The sequence below is a fragment of the Nilaparvata lugens genome, chromosome 3 (assembly GCF_014356525.2).
Source record: "Nilaparvata lugens isolate BPH chromosome 3, ASM1435652v1, whole genome shotgun sequence".
Lineage (NCBI taxonomy): Eukaryota > Metazoa > Arthropoda > Insecta > Hemiptera > Delphacidae > Nilaparvata > Nilaparvata lugens.
In genome coordinates, this window is record NC_052506.1 from 43,861,675 (window position 1) to 43,874,877 (window position 13,203).

Sequence of the window (13,203 nt, forward strand, 5' to 3'; positions counted from 1 at the left end):
GTTTACCCAAACTTTTTAACAACCGTTTTATCTACCAACGAGGCACACTTTACAAGAACAGCTATCGTTAACGTCCACAACCAACATATTTGGGCAGCTGAGAATCCTCATGCCATCAATCCTAATCTTCCACAACATCAGTTTTCAGTAAACATTTGGGCAGGAATTGTAGGAGATCATCTACTTCTGTTCGAGCTTCCTCCCAGGCTTAATGGCATGATCTACTAGTCTTTTGGTATAAGTTTAATGTCATTTAGATATGCTACTTTCATATAAAAAAGAAACTTTTCATTAAAAACCGAATATTTTATTTGCAATCAGTTACAACTTATGAGATATTAGTTCTCTCCTCATAAAACAGCAAATTTTTGTGGTGTAATGTACTTCATAAGAATACATTTTATCCAACTTTTAATTGAATTTAGTTTAGACAGCTTACATCATTCTTTCCTGAATTAAATTCTCTACAATTTTTATTGTGAGGAGTTATTTGTTTACTGGTCATTAAAGAAAATTATTGGGCATCAAACGTAGAAGTCTGTGTTTTTATACTTAGGTTTTTTGCATATTTCAACTTTTTTCTCAAAAACTACTCACACTACAGCTTCCAGACTAGTTTTATTCAATTATTCAACTTTTTTATATGAATCCAGCAAAAGTTTCTCAAAAACTAGTCGCCAAACAATTCAGCATCGGTGTATTTCACCAGAGGAACTGAATTCCGGGCGAAATCTTTCACTCTGTATAGCTCGCTAATGAAGCGTTTATGGATATATGTTTATATGAACTTTTTTCTTATTTTTACCTCTACTATCACGTATTGGAATATTTTACCATAATTATGAATCACCCTGTATATAGTATACGTTAGTATAATATAGATCGATGGTTCCGTATGGTTCCAATCAGAAGACACAGAGTCACTGCTCAGTGCTCACTGTTAGGTAGTGATGTATCGTCAGCCTACCTGACGTACCGGTACTTCACTGAGGGGGGCCATTTCAAAGTTCACTTGTGGGTCTTATTATAAGCATAGATTTTATTACTATGAAAAGATCTATTTATTAAAACATTTTATTAATAAATTAGTCATCACGACTTACTTGTTGCTTTGTAGAGCACTTGTGTGTATTTCGGACAGTTGATTTTTGCTAATATCAAGCTTTTTCAGCTCTGTATTCTCCCGCAAGAGATCTGGTTTGATCATTTCCAATCTATTGTCATGAAGATCCAGCTGTTGGAGCCTTCTCAGGTCACGGAAGACCGAATCATCCAGACTCAAAATGTTATTTCCATGCAAGTCAAGAATTTCGAGCCGCCCGAGTCCGTCCAGAGCATTCTTCCCAAGAGTTTGAAGCTCATTCTCGCCGCATAAGAATATTTTCAACAGTGGCAATGAGATCAAGCTTTCAGGTGGCAGGCGATGCAGCATATTGCCTGTGGAATGGCACCATTTTAAAATAAAAAAAAAATCAATAAAACATTATTAAAACTGGAATGAATAAAACAACACACTATAGCTATTTGCGTAATTTGAAGTTCCTAATCATCCAGTTTTAATTGAGCACTGATATCATACCGAATCTTTCCATGAAGTACAACGAAATTATCCTATTGTATTTTTTAATAAACATTTCAGTCGGATAAACATAATATTATGTTTTATCATCATCCATCAAGCTTTCTTTGAACTTGAACCACACATTTTCACTGTGAATAAAAAATAAATATTCATTATTTTAGTTCTACCTACTCCTCTTTCAAATATAGATTACGGTATCTAAATACAGTAAATATGTTCCTATTCCAATACTATTGGATTAATATGTTTCCCTATATAGTGGAACCCCAATAACCTCTCTTTTGTACAAGATTACTTGAGTATAGTATCTAAGTATTATATTTCAAGACTACGTTTCCTAAGTTCTTTATAGTGGGATACATGCTAGTTTTAGAAAAATAATTTAAGAATGCACCGGTACGGTACGGTAATGAACTTTTTGTACCTATTATTGTATATGGTATGACTGTGTATATAGTGAGGTACCTATTATTTAAAAAAAACTTTGCATTGTTAAAAGTTATTATTCGAAATTTATAAAAATATGCAATGTATTTTTTGAATTTATAAATAACTAGCAGGTAACCCATGCTTCGCAAGGGTCTATTTTAAAACTGACCAAACTGAAAACTTGATGTAATCAAATCTTGAAGAATGGAAAATAGGCCTATAACCATCCTCGGTTATTTAAGAATATATATTCAAAATTTCAAGTTAATCAGTCCAGTAGTTAAGACGTGATTATGTGTCGAACATAATTTTTCTATTCCGTACGTGTATAAGCCAGTTCTTTCCTCTATTATAGTAATATCGGGGACCGAGCTTCGCTCTGGAGTACAAAAGCATAAAAAATGTATTACGAAAGAAGAAATTATAATTAACATTTATACAGAAATGTTCTATCTGATCACAGTAAATTGAGACTATTGATTCCCAGAGGAATGCAAAAATTTTCCTCACAAAGGCCCATGTCATAATATGAAGTTATCGATACTGTAATATCGATAATCGATGTATTGATCGAGAGTTGTAACAAGTCGATAATTCTTCTTCTTCAACATGATCATGAGTTGTATAGTTGTATTTGCTTCGTGCATAATATTCATTTAATAAATACTTTGTGTATAAACTTTGTGTTTGATTAATAACGAACCAACAAACATAACATGGCGCAGTCGGTAGTGATCAGTCAGCGGTTAGACACCGAAGTGGTAACATGTAGAGAGTGTTTAATAGTATTTCAGCAATAGTATACATAGTTATAGTAGTGTCGTTTAGTGTAGTTTAGTGTCGTTTACTATATTCAATAGAACAATAGGTTTGCTTACGCAGGAAAAATAGAGCCGGCTGTGAGTGGAAGTAGTACGCATGTGCGCGCTCGCGTCCGTACGTTCGCGTCGCCTGCCGCGGTCGGTCACCTCGCGAAAAACCAACTGGCGAGAAAAAACTGCTGAGCCGTCGTAATAGTTATATTAATCAGAATAATGAATGGAAAGGAATGGAAACTAGTTAAACCTTCGACTTTCTTAATTCCAGAATTTGAAGAAGTTGAAGATAATAGCTGCAATTCATCACCACCACCATCAATCACCATGAATGAAGGAGATACATCACCAGAAAAATTAATTCAACCAGACCAGCTTAAAACTCCGGCAGAGCAAATACTATATAATGCATGGAAGGAAGCTGACAATAGGATGCGAGTAGCAGAAAGTAAAAACAACATGTTTGAAAAAAAACTGGAAGAACTTCAAATCAAGCTGTGTCAGTTAGAGAGCGCTAATTTCAACTCGGCCCCTGCAGCTTCCAACAATTTGAAAGTTGTAGAGAGTGGTAAGTCGGATCAACACCAATCAACAACAATTAAGAAAAATCAACCAAAAGGTGGAAAATCTGATAATGTTAAAATGTATCACGTAGTACTAGTTACTGTACAGATGAGGAGGAACTTGCCAAGGAGACGGAGTGGGTGAGAGTGAAAAATGGGAGATCTAAGAAGAGGAAGCTGAATACTTCACTTTCGCCTCCATCACAAGAAAAATCACCTCCACTCTATTCAAGAAATAAGAGAAATGCTTCTTCAAATAAAGAGAATAAATCGAAAGATGACACTGGACATGAACAGTTTTCCACCAACAATCAACAGTCAAATAAAATTTTGAAACCACCACCAATTATGAATCACCCTGTATATAGTATACGTTAGTATAATATAGATCGATGGTTCCGTATGGTTCCAATCAGAAGACACAGAGTCACTGCTCAGTGCTCACTGTTAGGTAGTGATGTATCGTCAGCCTACCTGACGTACCGGTACTTCACTGAGGGGGGCCATTTCAAAGTTCACTTGTGGGTCTTATTATAAGCATAGATTTTATTACTATGAAAAGATCTATTTATTAAAACATTTTATTAATAAATTAGTCATCACGACTTACTTGTTGCTTTGTAGAGCACTTGTGTGTATTTCGGACAGTTGATTTTTGCTAATATCAAGCTTTTTCAGCTCTGTATTCTCCCGCAAGAGATCTGGTTTGATCATTTCCAATCTATTGTCATGAAGATCCAGCTGTTGGAGCCTTCTCAGGTCACGGAAGACCGAATCATCCAGACTCAAAATGTTATTTCCATGCAAGTCAAGAATTTCGAGCCGCCCGAGTCCGTCCAGAGCATTCTTCCCAAGAGTTTGAAGCTCATTCTCGCCGCATAAGAATATTTTCAACAGTGGCAATGAGATCAAGCTTTCAGGTGGCAGGCGATGCAGCATATTGCCTGTGGAATGGCACCATTTTAAAATAAAAAAAAATCAATAAAACATTATTAAAACTGGAATGAATAAAACAACACACTATAGCTATTTGCGTAATTTGAAGTTCCTAATCATCCAGTTTTAATTGAGCACTGATATCATACCGAATCTTTCCATGAAGTACAACGAAATTATCCTATTGTATTTTTTAATAAACATTTCAGTCGGATAAACATAATATTATGTTTTATCATCATCCATCAAGCTTTCTTTGAACTTGAACCACACATTTTCACTGTGAATAAAAATAAATATTCATTATTTTAGTTCTACCTACTCCTCTTTCAAATATAGATTACGGTATCTAAATACAGTAAATATGTTCCTATTCCAATACTATTGGATTAATATGTTTCCCTATATAGTGGAACCCCAATAACCTCTCTTTTGTACAAGATTACTTGAGTATAGTATCTAAGTATTATATTTGAAGACTACGTTTCCTAAGTTCTTTATAGTGGGATACATGCTAGTTTTAGAAAAATAATTTAAGAATGCACCGGTACGGTACGGTAATGAACTTTTTGTACCTATTATTGTATATGGTATGACTGTGTATATAGTGAGGTACCTATTATTTAAAAAAAACTTTGCATTGTTAAAAGTTATTATTCGAAATTTATAAAAATATGCAATGTATTTTTTGAATTTATAAATAACTAGCAGGTAACCCATGCTTCGCAAGGGTCTATTTTAAAACTGACCAAACTGAAAACTTGATGTAATCAAATCTTGAAGAATGGAAAATAGGCCTATAACCATCCTCGGTTATTTAAGAATATATATTCAAAATTTCAAGTTAATCAGTCCAGTAGTTAAGACGTGATTATGTGTCGAACATAATTTTTCTATTCCGTACGTGTATAAGCCAGTTCTTTCCTCTATTATAGTAATATCGGGGACCGAGCTTCGCTCTGGAGTACAAAAGCATAAAAAATGTATTACGAAAGAAGAAATTATAATTAACATTTATACAGAAATGTTCTATCTGATCACAGTAAATTGAGACTATTGATTCCCAGAGGAATGCAAAAATTTTCCTCACAAAGGCCCATGTCATAATATGAAGTTATCGATACTGTAATATCGATAATCGATGTATTGATCGAGAGTTGTAACAAGTCGATAATTCTTCTTCTTCAACATGATCATGAGTTGTATAGTTGTATTTGCTTCGTGCATAATATTCATTTAATAAATACTTTGTGTATAAACTTTGTGTTTGATTAATAACGAACCAACAAACATAACATGGCGCAGTCGGTAGTGATCAGTCAGCGGTTAGACACCGAAGTGGTAACATGTAGAGAGTGTTTAATAGTATTTCAGCAATAGTATACATAGTTATAGTAGTGTCGTTTAGTGTAGTTTAGTGTCGTTTACTATATTCAATAGAACAATAGGTTTGCTTACGCAGGAAAAATAGAGCCGGCTGTGAGTGGAAGTAGTACGCATGTGCGCGCTCGCGTCCGTACGTTCGCGTCGCCTGCCGCGGTCGGTCACCTCGCGAAAAACCAACTGGCGAGAAAAAACTGCTGAGCCGTCGTAATAGTTATATTAATCAGAATAATGAATGGAAAGGAATGGAAACTAGTTAAACCTTCGACTTTCTTAATTCCAGAATTTGAAGAAGTTGAAGATAATAGCTGCAATTCATCACCACCACCATCAATCACCATGAATGAAGGAGATACATCACCAGAAAAATTAATTCAACCAGACCAGCTTAAAACTCCGGCAGAGCAAATACTATATAATGCATGGAAGGAAGCTGACAATAGGATGCGAGTAGCAGAAAGTAAAAACAACATGTTTGAAAAAAAACTGGAAGAACTTCAAATCAAGCTGTGTCAGTTAGAGAGCGCTAATTTCAACTCGGCCCCTGCAGCTTCCAACAATTTGAAAGTTGTAGAGAGTGGTAAGTCGGATCAACACCAATCAACAACAATTAAGAAAAATCAACCAAAAGGTGGAAAATCTGATAATGTTAAAAATGTATCACGTAGTACTAGTTACTGTACAGATGAGGAGGAACTTGCCAAGGAGACGGAGTGGGTGAGAGTGAAAAATGGGAGATCTAAGAAGAGGAAGCTGAATACTTCACTTTCGCCTCCATCACAAGAAAAATCACCTCCACTCTATTCAAGAAATAAGAGAAATGCTTCTTCAAATAAAGAGAATAAATCGAAAGATGACACTGGACATGAACAGTTTTCCACCAACAATCAACAGTCAAATAAAATTTTGAAACCACCACCAATCATATTATACAATATTAAAAATTATCAAGTTATCTATAAGATTCTAAATAAAAAAATGGAGAAAAATTCTTACAAGGTGACTTTACTGAATAATGATAGTCTAAAACTCAATGTTAACACAGAAGAGAATTACAGATTAGCTACAGCAGTGCTGAACAAAGAAAATATGAATTGGTCTTCGTTTGAAAACAAACAAACTAGACCTATTAGAGTAATTGTTAAGAAATTGCATAGCACTTGCGATCCAGGTGATATAAAGGAAGAACTTCAAGAGAAAGGATTTAAAATTCTGGATGTTGTAAACATACTGCAGTGGAAGACTAAAGAACCACTTCCAATTTTCATGCTCACTTTTGATAATTCAGAGAATATAAATAAGATTTATGAAATCCATGCAATCATGGGCATGAAAATTGAGGTTGTGCCAATTAAGAAGCCGAAATTCCTACCCCAATGCAAAAATTGCCAAGCCTGGGGGCATACTAAAAAATATTGTAGGAAAGATCCCAGGTGTGTGAAATGTGCCGGTCCCCACCTTACCACCAGCTGTACAAAGCCAAAAGAAGAAAAAGCAAAGTGCTAAAATTGTGGAATGGAACATCCAGCTAATTATAGAGGGTGTCTAGTGGCACAAGAACTGCAAGCACTTCGGAATAAGAAGAAACAACCAAAAACCAATGAGGGAAATAAAACTACTGTGCCTCAAAGGGTATTAAGAGATGCTCGAGTTATTGAGAATCAGTCTTATTCGGATAGAGTAAAACAAGTCCCAGTTAACAAAATGAATGAGAAAACCCAACTTATATCGCAGAGCTTAGGTGAAGATTTAGGATTGAATATAGCCTCTCAACTCCAATTAATTCTTGAAAAGCTAGTTAGGCAGGAGCAATTCAATAAAACAATTCTTTCTAGACTAGAAAAACTAGAAAATACTACAGTGAAAGAAAGCACTTACAAGAAATATGGAAGGTAGATTTAGAATAATGACATGAAACGCCAACGGTCTATTACAGCATAAAGATGATCTATTGGCAATTCTAATTGAACAAAAAATTGATGTTTGCCTAATTTCAGAAACACATTTCACAAAGCAATCATATTTGAAAATGAGAGGTTACAAAATATATCATGCAGTACATCCCCAGAACAGTGCTCGTGGAGGAAGTGCGGTGATGGTTAAAGAAGAATTAATTCATCATGAGTATAAGAAAATAGAATTGCAAGAGTTCCAGTCAATTTCTGTAAAAGTGAAACTTACATGCCATTCGAGTGGAATGATAACGATCGCAGCTGTCTACTGCCCTCCTCGATTCAGCTTAAAGAAACCAGATTACTGTGATTTTTTAAGAAATTTCACAGGAAAATTCATCATCGGTGGAGACTTCAACTAGAAGAATACTAGATGGGGCTCGAGACTAACCACAACCAAAGGGAAGGAGTTACAACTGGCCGTTGATGAATACAACTGCGAAGTACATTCGACAAGGAAGCCAACTTACTGGCCAACAGATAGAGCTAAGATCCCAGACCTGTTAGACTTCTTCATCACAAAGTACATATCACCCAACACTATAGAGGTTGAGGAAGAATTTGATCTTAACTCCGATCATTCACCAATTGTCCTCACAATCCATAGCTCTGCTGTGAAAAAACCCGGAGCACCACAACTAATAAATAAATATACAGACATAGAATCATTAAAGCACATGATAGAAAATAAAATTGATTTACACACATCTCTACAAACGACTGAAGAGCTGGAAAATGAAGTACAAGAGTTTGTAACGAGCATTCAACAATCTGCATGGGAAAACACTCCCCCACTTCAGAGTAAAATTGAAGGTAATTGCTACCCCCAAGTACAAGTAAGAGAGCTGATAGCAGAAAGAAGAAGAACTAGAAGAATCTGGCAAACGACAAGAGATCCAAGAAGTAAAATAGAACTGAATAGAATTACACAGAACTTGAGAGGAGCAATACATGAAATAAAACAGCAAGAGATTAACACTTACCTGGAGGAACTAAGTAATTAGGCCAGTACCAACTACTCACTATGGAGAGCGACAAAGAAAATAAAGAGACCAGTGGAACAAGTGGCACCAATAAGAAAAGAAGATGGAACATGGGCTCACAGCAGTAAGGAAAAAGTGGTTTTGTTTGCAAACCATCTTGAGAAAACATTTACTCCTCATGATGATAGAGTGCTCAATGATGGAATAAATGTAATCATACAGCCAAGACTTTTGGATAATATCCCTCCAACATCGCCAAGAGAAGTTAAAAAAGAAATAAATAATATGGCAAAGAAGAAATCACCCGGATATGACCTCATAACAGGAGAAATACTTCAACATCTTCCTAGAAAAGCAATTGTGAAATTGAGTCATATTTTCAATGCAGCTTTCCGTTTAAAGTACGTGCCAAGTTTATGGAAAGTAGCCGAAGTTATAATGCTACCTAAGCCCGGAAAGTCACTAAATGAAGTAACCTCTTATAGACCAATATCACTCTTACCGGTACTATCAAAACTTTTTGAAAGATTACTGTTGGCAAGATTAAAACCAATTCTACAGGATAAACAACTTATACCTTCTCACCAGTTTGGATTCCGTAGTAAACATTCAACAATTGATCAAGTACACAGACTAACAGATGTAATAGAAAGATGCCTTGAGGAGAAAAAGGTATGTTCTACTGTCTTCTTGGATATTGCCCAAGCTTTCGACAAGGTTTGGCATGAAGGCTTGTGCCATAAATTAGAACAAGTCCTACCCGCAGCATATAGCCAATTATTGAAGTCCTACCTGGACGAGAGATATTTCAGAGTGAAGCTGGATGATGAATATTCTACACTAAGGCAAATTAAAGCTGGTGTACCCCAAGGAAGTGTGCTAGGACCAGTTTTGTATACACTGTACACTAGTGACATTCCAAAGCCAGCAGGAGTCACTATAGCTACATTTGCAGATGATACTGCTATTCTCTCAGTCGCAGAAGATATTGAGGAATCTACAGAAAAGTTACAAAGAGCAGTTAATGAAGTAAACACATGGACAAATCATTGGCTAATTAAACTAAATGATACCAAGTCTGTACATGTGAATTTTTTATTATTATTATTTTATTATTTTTATTTCATCCCAAACATCTGAATAATCAGACTGGGGATAAGTCAAAAAGAGCAACCTAAAGGAGGTTCTCAACACATATCATGATACATTAAAATACTGTAGTTATACAATAGTCACATGAAATATTAATAAATAAATATATATATATATATTATATATATATATATAATATATATATATATTATATATATATATATACAGTATATATAAAAACGCAGTTAGTCAAGATTACCTATGTACAAGGACCTGGGAAGAATCAAAGACAAGGAACAATAATATATCACTCCTGCAGAAACTCATCCACAGAATAGTATGGCCTTTCAAGTAACAACCTCTTTAACATTCCTCTGAATCTTCGTAAGTCCGTCATGTCTCTAATATCCTGAGGTAATCTATTATATATTTTTGGGCCCATATATTGCGGAGATTTTTCAAACATGGCGGTTCTATGAGCAGCCACTGATAGGGAGGATGAGTGCCTTGTATTGTAACTGTGGATTTCATTATTGCGGGTGAAGTTTGGTAGGTTTTTGTGAACGTATGAACAGATCTCCAAGATATACAGTGACGGCAGTGTAAGTATCCTGCTACTCAGGAATAGTTCTCGACAGGGATATTGGGGGGGCTTACCAAAAATAACTCTTAATGCTTTTTTCTGAGATCTAAATACTTGGATGAAGAATTTTGATCTTCCCCAAAGGGTTATGCCATACTTGAGGAAAGGAAAAAGATAACCGTAATATACCACCATTAGGGCTTTGAAGCTCAATGTGTTTTTGAGCACTCGCAGAGAGAAAATAGCCGAGTTAACCCTGGAGCATATTTTTTGAGTGTGTACTGACCAGTCCAATCTACTATCTAGTGTTACTCCTAGAAGATCAACAGCAACGCTCTGCTGGGGTACACTCAAATCGGCCAACTCATTAAAGTTTCTGGATGCAAAATGGGGGGGTTGGAAGGTAATGAACTTGGTCTTACTTGAGTTCATAGACAGACCATTTGCAGCAAACCATTTCTTGATATTCAGTAGCTCTTCCTGTGTTTGGGTGACTACAGCTCTCAAACTTGAATTAGTGATAATAGATGATGTGTCATCGGCATACTGAATAAGTGGCTTAGTAGAGCAAGATGACAGATCATTTACGAATATAATAAATAATGTGGGACCAAGGATGGAGCCCTGTGGTACACCAGCATTGATTACAGCCCATTTTGATTGATAATTTTTATTGTCATGGTTTATTAGGGTGGCCTGCATCCTCTCTTTCAAAAACGAATTGAACCACCACAGTTCCCTTCCCCGAATGCCATATTTTCTCAACTTTTCAACAAGAATATCATGATTTACGCAATCGAATGCTTTTGACAGATCGCATAGCACTCCACACACCTGCTGGGAGGCGTCTAAACTTGCCGACACAGTATTGAAAAATTTTATTAGAGCTGCTTCTGTATCGAGTCCCCTTAAGAAGCCAAATTGTGTTTTTGAGACTATATTATTCACTCTCATAAAATGAAGAATTTGTTCATTAGCTGCCTTCTCAAAAAGTTTGGAAAAGGCTGTGAGGATGGCAATGGGTCTGTAATTGTTCAAGTCCTCTTTGTCATCTTTCTTGAAAATAGGTCTTACCAGTGCATACTTCATTTTATGCGGGAACTCGCCAACAGTAAAAGACTGGTTGAGGATCCTGGACAAGGGTTCAGACAATATATCAGCAACCATCCTGAAAACTTTCACTGGAATTTCATCCCATCCAGCTGAATTTTTATTTTTAAGCGATTTAATGAGCACCTCCACTTGCTTGGGACTAAGAAGTTTAAATCTCATCCTAGAGCTGCAGTTACCTACCACGTTTCTTGTTGAAGCAAGCAGATTGTGAGTACTTCCAACACGGTTTGGAACATCGATGAAAAAACTGTTAAAATCCTCTGCTACTGAACTAGGATTGATTCTTGCTCTGGATGGGATTATACTTGCTTTATTCTTGTGCTTACCTAGCTCAAATTTCACTATGTCCCATGCGGCCTTTACTTTGTTGTTGGCTATCTCTAAGTACTTTTCATGATATTTCCTTTTGGCAAGTTTAATGACACTTTTGAATATTCTATTATACGATCTGTAATAATTTTTAAAGTTTTGATCCTGTGTTTCCATGTACAGTTTATGTAATTCTCTTTTCTTCCTACTTGACGTTACAATTCCAGCAGTAATCCAACCCTTTCTATTATTTTGTTTTATAGGAATGGCACAGAATGTTTCATTGAATATAGGCAGGAATTTTCCTAGAAAGCAATCAAAGTTCTCATTGACTGTGAGAGACTCATTGAAATCCCAATTTACAACAGAGAGCTTGTCTCTGAATACCTTGAAGTTGTTAATAGAGAAGTTTCTCATTTTCACACTTTTTCGAACTTTTGACTCAGGTGTGACTCTCTCTGACATGGGTAAAAACAACCCCTTATGGTCAGAGAACCCCATGCTGAGGACAATTCCGTTGCTGACTTCCACATCATTTTTAGAAAAGATATTGTCGATGCAGGTAGCAGAAATTGATGTTACTCTGGTTGGGGTGATGAAATTGGGGGATAAGGCATATGATGCAAAAATGTCAACCAAAGTTTTAGCATCATCGCTGTCACCAAGCAAGTCCACATTGAAGTCCGCTGCAAAAAAGACGTTTTCATACCTGACTCCAACACCGATGTGATGGAGGAAAGAGTCAAGTATTTCAAAAAATTCTCCTACATGCTCTTGTCTGGGGATCCTATAGAGGGATATTATTAGTACCTTAGGTCTGGTAAGCTCAATGCACGATGCCTCAAATACCTTTTCTTTATTAAATACATGTAAATCACCTCTAACTTTATATTTAACATCATTTCTCACGAGGATTGCTGAGCCGCCATGATTATCTACTGCCCTAGAGAAACTATCAGCACAAGAGAAACCAGGAATCGAGTTAAGTAGGCTGACATTTGAAGTGTTCAACCAGATGTATTGGTTGCTGGGAAGAGGATCCAGGCTGTCCATATACAACAAGATTCTACTATATAAACAGCTACTGAAACCAGTATGGACTTATGGCATTCAACTTTGGGGCTGTACTAAACCATCCAATGTACAAATTATCCAATGATTTCAAAATAAGGTACTAAGAAATATTGTTGACGCTCCTTGGTACATCAGAAATGCTGATCTTCATCGCGACCTTCAATTGGAGACAGTCACGAAAGTTATTGAGCACTTTGCGGCCAAGCATGAAGAGAGACTCCACCAGCACGACAATATAGAGGCAATCCAGCTGCTTGATGTTGATAGTCTGGTCAGGAGGCTCAAAAGAACAAAACCGCATGAGTTAGTGAAGTGAAATTTGTGTTGTGAATTGATGGCTTGAAGCTGGTGTTAGTGATAGTGAAATGTTCATCCCTTCAAACCAAACA

General features: G+C 36.1%; 1 protein-coding gene across 1 annotated transcript in view; it reads right to left on the reverse strand.

Annotated features, from left to right (window-relative positions):
• Positions 1–13,203, reverse strand: part of LOC111058185 (protein artichoke) — a 105,383-nt gene that overhangs the window by 22,042 nt on the left and 70,138 nt on the right. Inside the window, exon 6 of the mRNA XM_039422797.1 lies at positions 4,000–4,333. Coding sequence (XP_039278731.1) covers positions 4,000–4,333 — 334 coding nt within the window. The remainder of the gene's footprint in view (positions 1–3,999; positions 4,334–13,203) is intronic.